The sequence below is a fragment of the Portunus trituberculatus genome, chromosome 40 (assembly GCF_017591435.1).
Source record: "Portunus trituberculatus isolate SZX2019 chromosome 40, ASM1759143v1, whole genome shotgun sequence".
Taxonomy (NCBI): domain Eukaryota; kingdom Metazoa; phylum Arthropoda; class Malacostraca; order Decapoda; family Portunidae; genus Portunus; species Portunus trituberculatus.
The window spans coordinates 28,008,465-28,025,311 of NC_059294.1; the positions used below are offsets into that span (position 1 = coordinate 28,008,465).

At 38.4% G+C, this 16,847-nt stretch overlaps 1 protein-coding gene across 11 annotated transcripts in view; it reads left to right on the forward strand.

Moving 5' to 3' along the window:
• LOC123516083 (titin-like) overlaps positions 1 to 16,847 on the forward strand; it is a 562,881-nt gene that overhangs the window by 170,023 nt on the left and 376,011 nt on the right. For 10 of the 11 annotated variants that reach the window (XM_045275142.1, XM_045275145.1, XM_045275141.1 and 7 more), the window contains one exon: positions 16,488 to 16,636. In XM_045275142.1, the coding sequence (XP_045131077.1) occupies positions 16,488 to 16,636 (149 nt within the window). Of the gene's footprint in view, positions 1 to 9,858; positions 10,084 to 16,487; positions 16,637 to 16,847 lie in introns of all 11 variants that reach the window. The other variant, XM_045275146.1, reaches the window with a different exon arrangement.

Consider the following 16,847-nt stretch of genomic DNA (forward strand, 5'->3'; position numbering starts at 1 on the left):
AAGGATATAGGTCTGTTAGAATCAGTGCTAAGGAGGATGTCTATAAGGATACAGGGGATGAGGGATATTCTCTACAAAGCGAGACTAAGATACTAAATTTGCATTCCTTAGAAAGATGAAAGTTAAGAGGGAACTTGATAGGAGAATTTAAGTAATATAAAAGTTATAACAAATGGGACATGAGCAAAGTTCTTAGGATCAGTAGCTAGGATAGAACCAAAATAATGGGTTTAAGCTTGAAATATTTAGGTTTAAGAAAGAAATGGGAAAGAACTGATTTTCTAATAGAGTGTTTGATGAATGGAAGGGACTCAGTAATCATGTTGTTAGTGTTGAGTCAATAGGGAGCTTTAAAAAAATGATTAGGCAGATTTATGAATGAGGATGATAGGTGGATTTAGAAAGTATATATATTTTTTTTCACACATAGTTTTTCTAATAGAGTATTTGGTAAATGGAAGGGTCTCAGTAATCATGTTGTTAGTGTTGAGTCAATAGGGAGCTTTAAAAGAAGATTAAGCAGATTTGTGAACGAGAATGATAAATGGATATTGGTAGTTTTCTTCACATACAGAGTACCACATGTATGCCTGGCGGTCTCTTTCAGCTTCCTTAAATATCTTATTGTCTTATCTTCTAATGTGAAGTAAGATGTATACGTATTAAATAATTAAATGGACAGTAATATAGTAAACAGGCAGTGGAATTGTATAGGGGATAAATAAAAAGATGTACCTAGAAAATAAGGCAAGTTGAGAATAAGAACCAAAGTGCAGATGACAAAGATAATACTTGTATATGAGATAGAATGGACGTTACAAGTAAAGAAAAAACACGGCACTGAATATTGAAGAGAAAGAATGGATGGTAGAATAAAAGACAAGAAGGGACAGAATAAAGAATCGAATAGAGAGTAAGACATGGTGAAAAAGAGAGTAGAAAGCAGGGTACACGAAGGCAGGGGGAGGCGAATCATACACAGCAGGGCAAGGAGACAGAGGGCAGGAGTGTAGGAGCAGAGGCAGGGACAGGTTAGACGAAACATTACCAATTCTTGTGTATTCATCATAGTGTTTTGCTTCGTCTCTTATCAGCCTGTGGGGAGCGAGACGCCTTGGCTTTCCGGAAACGTGGTGGATTCATGGAAGTAAAGTAGGAGGAACGTGGAAGTAAATGTAGATAAAACCCTTGTGTTTAAACTAGATGGATTTATATTTAACTCTGTGTGCTGTGGTTGCTACGTCAGATTAATAAAACGTTCTTGTGCAAGTTTACAGTAGAACTCCAAGACACAGCTGAAATAGAGGCACTAAATTTGTTGTGTAAATCTTTCATCGGCCGCGCTCCAATATTTAGTGAGTTAAATCGTCCAGTGAAGTAACAAGTGTCGTGGCGTCATTACCAGGTAAAAAGTAAAACGAAATATGCTGCATGGACTAACAGCAGCTTAGAATTAATATTGCATTCTGTGTGTGTGTGTGTGTGTGTGTGTGTGTGTGTGTGTTCAGTTATTCACAAAGTCAGCATGCACAATATCAGAAGCACCACCACCACCACCAGCAGGAGGGCGATGTGGGCGGTGTATTATTAGCTTTTCCTGGGTAACGTGGGTGCTGTCAAAGGGAAAGGTAAAGCGAGCACCACTAAAGAGAAAGTACCAAAAAGCCTCCCCTTGTAGAAGTGAAGGGAAAGAATCTGAAACACGTCCAACAGGTAACATGGGGACTAACACACACACACACACACACACACACACACACACACACATAACTGAACTCTCTACTTTTAAAGACCACATTCACGAAATTTACATCAACGTCACATGAATGAATGGCAAACGAAACAAAAGAACACGTGTAAAAGTACTAATGATTAGGGGCCGCCGTGGTACAGTGGAACCATGCGCGCTTTGGGGTCCGCGGGGTCTCCAGTGCACGGGTTCGAATCCTGTCACTTGGGGCAACGGTTTCCTAGCGGGCGGGCTTTGAGATAGGAGATAGCCTATAAATTCCCTTGAAAACCCCACATGGTATATATATATTTAAAAAAAAAAATACAAGACCGTGTCCAGACGCTAAGAGGCAAAGGATGAAGACAGACCACACTCCTGTCCCGCAAAAATGTATATGAGGAACGGACTATGCGTGGAGTGCGTGGAATGCGGAAGGTTGTGGTGGGCAGGTGGTGGACGGGAGGCGTACGTGCGTGAATCCTTTGATGGTAGATAAGGCGAGGGTTTCGAGAAGTGTGTGTGTGTCTGTGTGTGTCTCTTGGTGGGAAAGGAGGATGTGAGGAAGAGATGAGCTTGTGTGTGGATGAGTCGTGATAAGGCGAGGGTGATGGAGGAGATAAGTTAGAGATGTGTGTGTCTATGTGTGTCTGTGTGCGTCTGTATGTGTGTGTGTGTGTGGGAAAGGAAGACATGAGGATGAGGTGAGCTTGTGTGTGGATGAGTCGTGATAAGGGGGATGTTGGAAATGTGTGTGTGTCTATGTGTATCTGTGTGTGTCTGTATGTGTCTGTGTGTGTGTGTGTGGGGAAAGAAGACGTGAGAATGAGGTGAGCTTGTGTGTAGATGAGTCGTGAGAGCGTCGGAAAGGGAGGAGGGGAAGGCAACACACCGTAATGGAAGTGGTAGGAAGTTATAAGGCAAAAGTTGTGGATAAAAGTTATGGCTAATTATAGAAGTTATGGATAAAAGAGGTGATTCTATTTGTGGCCGCGTTGTTGTGTTTGGCCATATAGTCCGTGAAGATAAGGCTCGAGGTGGTAGAGATTGTAATCCACTTTTATTGTTTTAGCCCCTTGAGTACCAGGACACATTTCCATATTCATTCTGCTTAGTATCTGGTGTTTTTTTTTTTTTACAGCTTTAGAAACGTATGCGGGGTCTTAGAATAGTGAAGACTGTGGCCCTTAATCTTCTGACCTCCATAGACCCTTCCTAATGTCAATAAAATGGTCTTATCGTACACAAAACTCAAGGTTAAATATGTCACAGTATTGAAGGAGTTAATATTGCTTGACCTGGTGGTGGTGGTGGTGGTGGTGTAGGTGGTGGTGGTGTAGGTGGTGGTGGTGTGATAGTTCTGGTGCTGGAGATGGAGGTGATGGTGTAGGGGGTGGAGGTGGATGGTGGTGATAATGGAATAGAAATAAAGATATGAATTACTTATTTTCTGTGAAGGTTTTTATGAGTGTAGTGTGAAGCGCAAACTTTTAGCAGCAAGAGTACGTGATAATTTGCAAGTCCTCGGCAACTAAAACATATTGAGGAGTAATTTATGTAAATGTGATTCATGTGTTTATTTTTCACTGGGAACGAAACGAGGGAACAGGTATATTTCTTTTTATTTTGACACAGTTTGGAGTGACAATGGTGGGAGAAAATAACAATAACACTAATTTGCAATACGAATAGTAATTGTTTCATTGTTGTAAATTTGATGGATATTAATTATTATCATTGTTATTATTACCATTACTATTATTATTATTATTATTATTATTATTATTATTATTATTATTATTATTATTATTATTATTATTACTTATTATTATCATTTTCATTATTCGTTTTCTTACAACTATCTTAGCTTTATTAATGTTACAACGAATATTATTATTAGATTTATTGGTTACATCAATATTGCCTTTTACGTATTGATTGGCAGCGTCATCCTGCTGTGTGTGTGTGTGTGTGTGTGTGTGTGTGTGTGTGTGTGTGTGTGTGTGTGTGTGTGTGTTCTGAGTGAGTGCAAATATTATGACTGAACTGTTACAATATTGTTAAATAAGCGGTGATGTGAGTAATATGTACGATAAATCTCTCTCTCTCTCTCTCTCTCTCTCTCTCTCTCTCTCTCTCTCTCTCTCTCTCTCTCTCTCTCTCTCTCTCTCTCTCTCTCTCTCTCTCTCTCTCTCTCTCTATATATATATATATATATATATATATATATATATATATATATATATATATATATATATATATATATATATATATATATATATATATATATATATATATATATATATATATATATATATATATATATATATATATATATATATATATATATATATATATATAAACACAGAAAACTACCCTGCGTGTGAGAGTGATAAGCAGCTTCATCCTAGATTAGAAACGAGGAATGTACATCTCTCCCTCACGATAAGGAGACTCACTAACGTCGATGTTCTGATAAAGAGAGAAGAGAGGGAGGGAGGAAAGAGGTGGAGGCGTCTGAGGTAATTTGAAGTAATGGGCAGGGTGTAAAAGCTTTCAGTATTATGTCTTTAGTTTTTTTTTCTGCCTGTGTCTGTCCGTCCTCCCGTAACATTTGTGCGAGGGAGAAAAATGTTGATGGTTATGAGTAGCAGCGAGGCAGGCAACCAGGCAGACAGGGAGGCAGGCAGGCACGAGTGTGATGGCCAATGGTAAGCTGTGAAAAATGTGTGAGATTTGTTCTGCGTGTGTGTGTGTGTATTCGTGTGTGTGTGTAGTGGTGCATCCGTTGCCTGTTTATTTTGTTTTTCCATGTTTTTGTTATAGCTGGTGGTAATTAATGATACAGTGCGTGGAAATTGGTGGGCATGTTTTGTTTAGGGTCGGTTGTGTATAGTTTCTTCTAATTTGTTGTGTCTTTATTTCAAGATTCAACAGAACTGTTACATTATTTATTATTTTTTTTTCATAAATTTGCGTTCTTTTCAATGTGGTACAAGTGACGTGTTTGGCGTAGAATATTTATTGTGCCTATGAATCTGCCACCAGTTAACTATCTATTCAACCCTTTCAGTACCATGATACATTCACATGTTTTATTCTGTTTGGTGATTTTATTCAGCATCAGAAACTTTTGTGGGGATAGAAATAGTGAAGATTTTAACCATTAATCGTGTGTCCTATATAAACCTTGCTAATGTTAATAAAATCGTCAAATCTTACCAACACTCACTGTGAAATGCGTCCCAGTTATGAAAGGGTCAATAATCGAAAGCCGAAAATTGATTAAAAGGAATAACAAATTAACTCCTCGTTTTGATATGATACGTATGAAGACTCACAAATTTACACACAACAAATTTTCTGATAGCCATGAAGTTAACGCCTTATCTTTTAGTCTGAGGAAAACAAACCATTATTTATTTATCCAAGTCCGACAGTTACATAGAGAGAAAAATAATAGCACATAATTTTCTAGTCTTGATGATATGTATGTTGAAAGCCAAGTATTAAAAAAAAAATTGTGATAACCAAGAAGTTAATGTTTTCTCCTTGAACATGTGGCTGGTAAACCATCCATTTAATCATCCAAAGGTAACAGTCACTTTAAGACACATTTCCTCCTCGCTTGGATGAGACGTGGATGGAGATGCACAAATCATAACACAAGTTTTCTGACAATTATTTAAATTATTATCTGGCCACTAACACTACATATCAAATCATATATCACTGTTTTTACCCTCCTCTGTGTGTGTGTGTGTGTGTGTGTGTGTGTGTGTGTGTGTGTGTGTGTGTGTGTGTGTGTGTGTGTGATTCACCTGCCTGCTGGTCACACCAGCCAGTCTTCCCCATTACGGAGCGAGCTCAGAGCTCACAGACCGATCTTCGGGTAGGACTGAGACCACAACACACTCCACACACCGGGAAAGCGAGGCCACAACCCCTCAAGTTACATCCCGTACCTATTTACTGCTAGGTGAACAGGGACCACACATTAAGAGGCTTGCCCATTTGCCTCGCCGCGCCGGGACTCGAACCCAGGCCTCTCGATTGTGAGTCGAGCGTGTTAATCACTACACTACGCGGTGTGTGTGTGTGTGTGTGTGTGTGTGTGTGTGTGTTTCAATGTTTGATCTGCTGCAGTCTCTGACGAGACAGCCAGACGTTACCCTACGGACGAGCTCAGAGCTCATTATTTCCGATCTTCGGATAGGCCTGAGACCAGGCACACACCACACACCGGGACAACAAGGTCACAACTCCTCGATTTACATCCCGTACCTACTCACTGCTAGGTGAACAGGCGCTACACGTGAAAGGAGACACACCCAAATATCTCCACCCGGCCGGGGAATCGAATCCCGGTCCTCTGGCTTGTGAAGCCAGCGCTCTAACCACTGAGCTACAGGGTGTGTGTGTGTGTGTGTGTGTGTGTGTGTGTGTGTGTGTGTGTGTGTGTGTGTCTATTTGTTTACACGTGTATAACCGGAGGCGAGGGGAGTGGGCGGAATGAATGGCTGGTGATCGGTCGGTGAATCGCTCGTGTCTTTGAGGGGCGAGGGAGCCAAATGGACGGAGGTGACTCACTGTGACCGGCCCGCGAAGAATTGAATGGAGCGTTGAGTGTTTTAATGGTGTAAATAGCCCGGAAGGAGAAACGGAAGGCAAGGGAGGGGAGGGGGAAGGAAGGAGAAAAAGAGGAGAAGATAAAGGGAAAGAAAGAAAGAAGAGCTGTATGGAAGAATAAGACATAGAGAAAGGGGTGAAAGAGAGACGAATGGGAGGAAGAGTACAGTGGAATATAAGAAATAAAAAACGAGGAAGAGGAAGAAGCGAAAGGAAGAAGGAAGAATATCGGTGAGGAAAGATGAAGGAAGAAAATAGTGGATGTGGAGGAGGAACATTAAAGAGAAGTAGGTAAAAGAGGAACACAAAGGAAAAACAAATAGCAGCAGAACTTTCAGTGTTTACGAAATTTTTGGTGATAAACTACGCTATCTAATCTAGAAAAGTAGTATTAACAAGAGGAGGAAGAGGAGTAGAAGAGGGTAGAGTTATAAGAGGAGGAGAAGAAACAGGAAGTAAACACAAGGAGGAAGAGAAGAAGAGAAAACATGTGAAAGAGAATGGCAGGAGGAGAAACAATAGAACACAAAAGAGAAGGAAGAGGAGAAGCAGGTATAAGAGAAGGAGAAGATGAACAATAACAAGAACAAGAGAACTAACAGTAGCAGAACTGAAGTAGTTGGAATGTGTCTGGCTATCTGTGATGTAGTGTTCTGTCTGATACGAAGAAGGGGAAGCAGGGTAGAGACTTAGCAGAATAGCAGATGAATTACCAAGAGAGTAAAGGAGGAAAAGTAGTAGAGAAATGAGAAGTAGAAGGAGGAAAGCAAGGATTAGTAGAAGAATAAGTAAAAGATGGACCCCTTCAGTACCATGACGCATTTTCATATTCATTCTACCTATTAGGCCATTTTTATACTGCTCCAGAAACTTATGTAAGAAATAGAATAGTGACGTTCTGGCCATTAATCATCTGACCTCCATAAACCCTTCTTGATGTCAATAAAATCGTCTAATCACACCCAAAACTCATGGTAAAATGCGTCCCAGTACTGAAGAGGTTAATTAGAGGAGGATAAGAAAGCTAATAATGAGGTTTGTTGTAGCCTTCCTCACTTTTTAGTTCCCTCAAATAGAAAGAGAAGCAAAACAGATTAATAGACGAAACTAGAGGTGATTTATTGACGCTTCAAGGAAATGGTACTCTTGAAAAAAAAAGATAAATAAATAAATAAAATAGAAAGATAAGCAAATCAGATTAATAGACAAAACTAGAGGTGATTTATTGACGCTTCAAGGAAATGTTACTCATGGAAAAAAAATAATAAATAAATGAAAATAAATAAATAGATAAATAAATGAAATAGAATAGTGAGGAGATAATTTTCAGAATGTATAAAGTAAGCGTACAACGAAGGCTTATCTATTGACTCTGTTTCAATAATAAAAACAAAACAAAACTGTGAATTGACTGTTATCGCTGTAATGCCGCTGCCTGCACACGATTATATGCTGTTCTTGCGCCAGTGCCATAAAACTCCACTGATACCGGCCCAATAATTATTACCCTCCACGAAAAATTGCTTTAAAAATGAGCCAAACCGAATAAATATTTCAGATATCAGCTTGCCAAATGGTTCCTTTTTTTTTTTATTCTCTTCTTATTTCGTACTATATCGAACAGTTGTGCTACTTTGTTATTGCGTACACACACACACACACACACACACACACACACACACACACACACACACACACACACACACACACACACACACACACACAGCATCACATCATAGAGTGTCTGTCATTACTGTTGTTTTGCTTCTTTAACAGGCTGTGCTCTCTCTCTCTCTCTCTCTCTCTCTCTCTCTCTCTCTCTCTCTCTCTCTCTCTCTCTCTCTCTCTCTCTCTCTCTCTCTCTCTCTCTCTCTCTCTCTCTCTCTCTCTCTCTCTCTCTCTCTCTCGTATCCTGCGCATTTATCCTCTATCAAATACTAATTCACAATAAGACACACATCCTGGAAAATAAGTGATGTAATTTTAATGTAAATATAATGTCAGGGCAAGATTTAATGGGGTATTAATTAAGGGGTGCCATAACATTACAAACACTCTTTGCATATATAGTGAGTGTTTTCCATAGCTATTAGTTGTGTGTCTGGTGTCTGTTATTGTTTTTTGTCGACGTGTAAAGGGATTTTATTGACATCAGGAAGGGTCCATGGAGGTGAAAAGATTAATGGCCACAGTCTTCACTATTTTAATCCACTACATAAGTTTCTGAAGCTGTACTCGTATAAAATCACCAAATAGTAATCAGAATGAATATGGAAACGCGTCATGGTACTGAAAGGGTTAAACAGAAAGAGTCTGAAAGCAAATCCAGAATCACATTGCAAAGCTTCTTGATTATAAATGGCTTGTCTTCAAAATCCTGACAAACTACGACTGGCCAAGATGTTCAATAGAAAGAGACTCACTTCGTGGCGTTGATTCCCTGCAAACACTGCAAGAGGATACAGGATCAATGCGTCTCTCAAGCACTCGATTAGCGTTGTCAGCCGCGTTTGTCAGGCACCGGCATCAACTCAAGGGCCGTCACTCATAATAAGACACGCCAGCAGACCGTCAGTTTTTCTCCTGAGCCTCGCGTGACAGGTGACGTTCCAATTCATTCCTGCAAGTACCGAAGACTGAGAACCCTCGCTGATTAGTATTTTTAGCGCGGACTGAGGTGGTTATCAACGTGTGTGGATGAGGGAGAGTCATGATAGCTCTGTGGGAATTCCAGTCCAGTAGATTACACCTTATGATGATTACTCCATTCAAGTCTCACCGCAGATAAACACAACTCAGGCGTAATTGTCTTAGTATGACTTTTTCACCAATAACTTCTACTCGTAAAGATCTCTATATTGAAAAAAAAGTGAACTAGAATAAATCCCACACACACTCGTGGTGATTTGCATTTACCTAACCTAACTTGACCAAACTTTTTTTCTTTTTTTCTTTTTTTACTTTTATTTATATCATGTGGGCTTATCACGGGAATTTATGAGCTAAAGGGGGTACTTTTCGGGGGACCTTCTATCTCACAGCCCACCCGCTAGGAAACCGTTGCCCCGAGTGAGGAAGCCCAACCTCCACTCGGACCGTGGACAGGATTCGAACCCATGCGCTTGGAGACCCCTCGGACTCCAAAACACGCATGGTTCCACTGCACCACGGCGGAAGAAAGAACGAAAAATGATTTCTCTATTAAGATTTCACTTTAAACACGTCCTCTCATGATGAACTGCACTGATCTTACTTTATCTAATCTAACCTAACAAAACTCAAACAAATTATTTAAGAAAAGTAAGAGAGCGTAACGCAAACGGACCTTACCTTAACCTAAACCAACATAATGTGTAATAGGGGAATTATTAGGGACAGGAAATTTGGCGGGAAAAATACTGGAGGGGAGAAAATTACAAAGGGAAGAACTTATATTACACTACCTCGACACCACCACCACCACCACCACCACCACCATCCTTACATTGGTCGTGTTCCAGTATTGCTGCGTGTCATAAGAACATAAGAACATAAGAGAAAAGCAGCCATTAGATCTAAACGTGGCAGTCCCCATAGCAAACACACCTGCCTATTTCCACGGGTGTGTGTGTGTGTGTCTGTGTGTTGGGTGATCGTTTTGGTGAGCTCTGATGCGTCTGCTGCGGCCCAAGTCCCCCTCGAGGATGCTGAAGTTCTGCGGCGGTACCAGGAAGAAGGAGAGTGACGTAAGTGTTCAATGGCTGGAGGGATGAGTGGGTGGGGATAAGTCTTATGCTTTGCTATTCATGTCTCTTTTACTGGTAGTTAGTAGTGGAGAGTTATACAAGGTTATTTTGTTGTTTTTTTGTATTTGTTGGTATAGGAGGAGGAGGAGGAGGAGGACAGGCTGTGGGATGTTATAATGATGATGAGAATGAGTGGAGGAGCAAGAGGAAGAGGAGAAGGAGAAGACAGAGGAGGACGAGGAAGAGGAGGAGGAGGAGGAGGAGGACAAGGAAAAGGTGGAGGAGGAGGAGGAGGAGGAAGAGGAGGTGGAGCTGGATGAGGAAGAGGGGCAGGAGGAAGAAGAAGAAGAAGAAGAAGAAGAAGAAGAAGAAGAAGAAGAAGAAGAAGAAGAAAAATAAAGAAAAAAAGAGGAAAAGGAGGAGAAGGTGTAAATAAATAGTTTAAAAAAGGCGATGTAATATCAAGGAAAAAAAAAGAGTAAAGATAGAAAGAAGGAGAGTGAAATAAGAGACCACTAGGACAATGACAACACAATAAAGACAAGCTGGGATCTAGTTGATGATGGTAGTGGCAGCAGCAGCAATAATAGTAGTAGTAGTAGTAGTAGTAATAATAATAGTAGTAGCAGCAGTAATAGTAGTAAATATAAAACAAATATAAAAACAAGAACCAAAACATGACAAATAAGCAAAAAAAAAAAAAGGACAAATAGAAAAGAAAATGGGAACAGAGTCAGACAAAACTTTGAAATACGAGGCAGGAATGAAGGGACGAGAGAGAAGGCGAGTCTGGCGAGGCTTGACGGGGCTCGGGCGGGACTTGGCTGGGGCTGGACGGGACGGGGCGGGATGGTGTGTTCTCATTAGTGAAGGTCCACCAACTTGATACAAAAGAACGCGCCTTGTTGCTTACTGCTCCCTGGAAACCACTCTGAGTAAACCCTTTTTTTGCCCTTCACCTTCACCTCTCCTTTTTTTCCCATGGACCCAAGATTTTACCCTTCCCATCCTTTTGTACGTACGCACCCTTGAATGTTAGGAGGGAAAAAAAGGGAGCATTTACTTCGCGAAATTGTCCTTTAGAGAATTATCAGTGGACGTAAAGGAGAACGGAGAATGGAGGTAGAAAGATGGAAAGGAAGGTCGCCTGAGGTTGTGGCCAAGGCAGGAAGGGGAAGAGGGTAAGGAAGAGAGGGAGAGAAAGAGGGAAAGGATAAGAGGACACGTGCTGTACATTCCCTGCCTTTCCTTTTTTCTCTTAGGCTTAAGGGACGATCGTCATAATTCAATTAGTTATGTACTTAAAAATAGAGAAAGCTGGGGATTAGTTTGCTGACATCTGTAAATTGCTGCGAAAGGAAATAACGTTATTGTGTAATAGTGTTCGTATTTACGTAGAAGCATTGTAATAGATGGAGTAAAAATAGCTGTTGAGAAAGGAAGGTAGAAATGAGTTAATGGGTATCAAAATAGGATAAGAAGTGGTAAGTATATTAATGGTATGTAGGCAGTCTTGTTAGATGTGTGTTCCCGTCGCACATACACACACACACACACACACACACACACACACACACACACACACACACACACACACACACACGAATAGAAAAAAAAAAAATTTGTAGATAACTGAAGCTAACGTGTTTCCTTTTTTTATATTTATTTTTTGTGTTTCATGTTATTGCATGTTCCGCTCGTTAAACTATTTGTTCCTCGTGTGTGTGTGTGTGTGTGTGTGTGTGTGTGTGTGTGTGTGTGTGTGTGTGTGTGTTGTGAATGTGACGTTATGTATTTATAAATGTATTTTTCTTCCTGTGCGCACAATATATCCACTGATTTTTCTTCACATTTTTACTCATTACCTTAGTGACTCTTGTGTTTTCTAGTATTGTAACCTTTTTGTGTATTTCTTTTGCCTGAATGTGATATGTGGTTCATTTTCAGTGTTGAATTCTCTGTAATCTATCCTCCTTTTCTTTCTGTCTTTTCAGTAATTGCTTCGGTTTGTTTTGTGGTTGTACGTTGCTATATTGCATTAAAATTCATGTAAAAACCTTCTCTTGTGTCCAATATCTTAATCCCCCTTTGCCTCTAAGCCGTCCTTGCTGTGTTTGAACTATGAAAAAAAAAAAAACAAGGGTGATAGATTTAGGATGTTCAGTTTTCTATATCTCGTTTGCCTGTTGTTTTTGTCTTTTCACGTGTTGTCGAGTTTTTTTTTTTTATGTTGCTACGCCACATTGGGACTTATGTAGAATTTCGAGTTCGTTTATTTTCTCTTTTTTTTTTTTACCATTTTTATGTCTATTGTATATTGTTATGTTCTTTCGTGTTGCTTTCGTACATTGAGATTCGTGTGAAATAGTGTGTGTTTGTGTGTGTGTGTGTGTGTGTGTGTGTGTGTGTGTGTGTGTCTGTGTCCAATCTCTCTTTACTTTTAATGATGAATTATGCTTACTTTATCAAACAAACATTTTTTTTTAAAGAATCTGAATATTCAATTTTTTTTTTAATATCCCTATCTCTTATTTTTGTCTTCTGTATAACAGCTGTATCGTGTTACATTACTTTATGTTCCTATAGTACATTCATATTTATATATAAAACCTCATGTTTGCCTAATCTCTTATTTTGGTTGTAATAGATTCTCTGCCTCTTACATATTGCTACATTGTTTCCTGTCTCTAATGTATAATGGAAGTCTTAAAAACAAGAAAAAAAAACTTTTGTCCAGTGTCTATTTGACTGGAACCATTCTTACTTTAACTGGACGCGTGCTGAGAAAGAAGTAATAAACTCAGGGCAAGCAGAGTGACTCTCATTGGGTGGTGCATAATTACACCGAGGCTGTACAATACCCGCAGCGCTCCAGGCTTTGTGGGGCCAGGCGGTAGATTGCAGCGTGCGCCGCCAGATAGAAAAGTCAAATCCATACTTAATAACACATTCCCGCTCTGCTGCCACCGCTGCCGCCGTCACCATGTCCCAATTCAGCTCATGTGTGTGTGTGTGTGTGTGTGTGTGTGTGTGTGTGTGTGTGTGTGTGTGTTTGGAGAAGATCTAGTGCCTTTGTTAATAGATTCATACATTTTGATACGATACAGTGAAGCTTCAGTTATTTTGGTCTCAGTGGAGAATGAAGGACTGTTAAATTGTAATATCGATTGTAGGTGCGTATACGTACTACATACATATATCCAGCATACATACTTGCATTTACGTACACACATATTTTCATCAGTCTAACTGAGTCTACTGCAAGACTTACGGACATACATACACACATATACATATATACAATACATGCATACCTTCAAATTTCCTTTTTTTCCCCATTAGCGTACACGAATCCATTACAAAACATACATATAGAAATTTTTATCATCCGTGCATACATCCATACGACACACACACACACACACACACACACACACACACACACACACACACACACACACACACATTCATTTTCAGATGCATATGGAGTAGTGTGGAGTCAGTTCTCTGCTTCATTACAATTTAGAATCGCGCTGCATCGCTAAGGAGCAGAACGTTAGCCTGGCTCCAGTGACGGCGAGTGACCAAGCAGGGAATAGATATGCTAGCAGCTAACCCAAGAGTTCATGTAGGTTAGGCGCGCATGAATTACGTGGCGGGTTAGCAGCGGCGAGACCCCCATGGCAGCACGGCACATTAGTCGCTGCATAAAGGAGAGAAAACACTTTGGATCATAAGTTCGTGTTTTTTATTCTGCCTTTCTTCGGTTCCTCCTTTGTTAGGTGGGTTGAATTTTTGTTGAGTGGGTTTGCTGTTTGTTATTTGTACGTTTGGCTGGTTGTTGTTGTTGTTGTTGTTGTTGTTGTTGTTGTTGTTGTTGTTGTTGTTTTTTGGTGATGTTGCTGTTGCTGTTACTGACAATGAGCTCTGCAGTATGACTAGCAATTATTGTATTATTGTTATTATTATTGTTAGTTTTATTATTATTATTATTATTATTATTATTATTATTATTATTATTATCATTATTATTGTTATTATTATTATTATTATTATTATTATTATTATTATTATTATTATTATTATTACTATTACTGTTATTTTATTATTATTATTATTATTATTATTATTATTATTATTATTATTATTATTATTACCATTATCATTATTCTTATTACCATTGTTATTATTATTATTATTATTATTATTATTATTATTATTATTATTATTATTATTATTATTATTATTATTATTATTATTATTATTATTATTATTATTATTATTATTATTATTATTATTATTATTATTATTATTATTATTATGATTATTATTGTTATCAATATCATTGTTATTGTTATTGTTATCAATATTTTTGTTATTGTTATTATTATTGTTATTATTATTATCACTATTATTATTATTATTGTAATTATTATTATTATTTTTTTTATTATTATCATTATTATTATTATTATTATTATTATTATTATTATTATTATTATCATCATCATTATCATTATTGTTATTACCATTGTTATTATTTTATTATTATTATTATTATTATTATTATTATTATTATTATTATTATTATTATTATTATTATTATTATTATTATTATTATTATTATTATTATTATTATTATTATTATTATTATTATTATGATTATTATTACTATTATTATTACTATAATAATAATTATTATTATTATTATCATTATTATTATCATTATTATAATCATTGTTATTAATATTATCATTAGATGTAATATTATTATTGGTATTATTATTAGTAATAGTGAAAGTAGTAGCAGTAGCAGCAGTGGTGTTGTTACTAGTGGTAGTAGTATGTGGAAGAGGAGGAGGAGGAGGAAGAACGGTTGTTGTTGTTGTTGTTGTTGTTGTTGTTGTTATAGATGTTGTCGTTAGCGTTGTTGTTTGGTGGTGTTGTAGTTATTGATATTTCTGCGGCAGCTTGTGTTGTCTCCTCGTTGTGTTCCTGTGTCTGTGATGTACAGCCGCGTCTGTCAGTCCTCAAGGGAAGGAGGGAGGGAGGTATCAGGTCACCCCCGCCACACACACTACAGATCTTGCCTCTGGTGTTCATAACTCGCTCTCTGTCCCTGCTCTGAATAACATTTCTATCATTGCAATATGCGTCACTCTCCTCGTACATCCCTCAACCTTTGCCATATGCCGGCAGAAAATACGTGGAACAATACTGAGTTATGAATGGAAGTAAATATAATCTCTAATCATAATAGAATTCTGAGGCATTTTATCCACTTCATTTCACGTCCTTTGACCTGTGACCTATCCTGCTTTACCCACAAAAATACGTGGAGTTATGAATAAAGGTATATATATGCGCACATCTAGTCGCAATAACATTTTCGAGACCTGGTTTTACTTTATTTTACGTCCCCTGACCTTTACCTATGCTGCTTATGGAAAAATAGTTGAAATACAATATTTTGTACCGACTGGACACAACATAGAATAGTGCGTAGATTTTCTGGATTTGTTACTGTGCCTGGCCTCTTTCCACGCCCCGAGGTCATAGGAAATGGCTGCTTTATTACGAACTCTCCACTGGGAATACCTACAGACGACGCACAAAGGATTACCAGCAGAGAATGTGGAGCTGATGTATTATGACTGCAGGAACGCTTAAACTCCAGTCTGTGTCCATGCAATATTCCGTTCTGTGCTTGAGAAAGTGGTAAAAATGGTGTGCTAATATTTCATGACTCTCTCTCTCTCTCTCTCTCTCTCTCTCTCTCTCTCTCTCTCTCTCTCTCTCTCTCTCTCTCTCTCTCTCTCTCTCTCGAACACACATAGTTTGTATGTATTATTTGAAAGTTATTCCTTAGTTTTTGTTCCTTTTCTTTTTTTCTTTTTTATTTTCTTATTGTATTTTATTTTATTCTTTTAAACGCTTCCTTTCGCTCCCTCTTTTTGTTTGTCTTTACTGCAGTTTGCTCTCCAATTGTTGTTTTTACTTCACTGTACCTTTTTTATTCAATCTATATTTATATGTCTTATCTAAATATTTAAATGTACATCTCTCTATATGTATGTACTATGTATGAAAGTATGTATGCATATATGAGTATGGATGTGCGTTTGTATGTAATATGTGTATGTATGTATATATATGTATATGTATGTGAGTATGTATGTGTGTTATCTACGTATCCATTCATCTTTATATATCTATGAACTGCAATAATCAAACCTTCTTTTATTCACGTGTATCTCTACATTACTCGTACATTTCAATCTTCTCTATCTTCATATTTCCCTAAAAGCACATTCATTGCAAGCTCATCACCTTCTTGAGTAACAAATAATGAGTCTACCCCCACCACAAGTAGCATCTGACTCACCATCTTCCTCTTCCCTTAGGTGACGTCCACGGGCAAGGCTGGCGGCGCAGGGGTGCGGGCGGGATGCGCGGTGAAGGCCATTAACGGCACGTCCACCGCCCAGCTGTCCCTGTCCAACGCCCACGCCCTCACCAAGCAGGGCTCCACGCTCACCCTCGAGATCGAAGAGTGAGTACAACCTTTCATATTTTGACAAGTTATGGTTAGTGGTACAATGGATTCCTGGTTCCCTATTATTAATGACATCTAAGTGTGTTTTCTTTTTTTCTTTTTACTTCCTTATGTTGCCCCAGAACAGCGCCCATCGTGCGTAAAAAAAAAGACAAACACTGCCTGCACTTCAACTGTATTCATGGTTGTTCCCTTAACAGTCATGTAA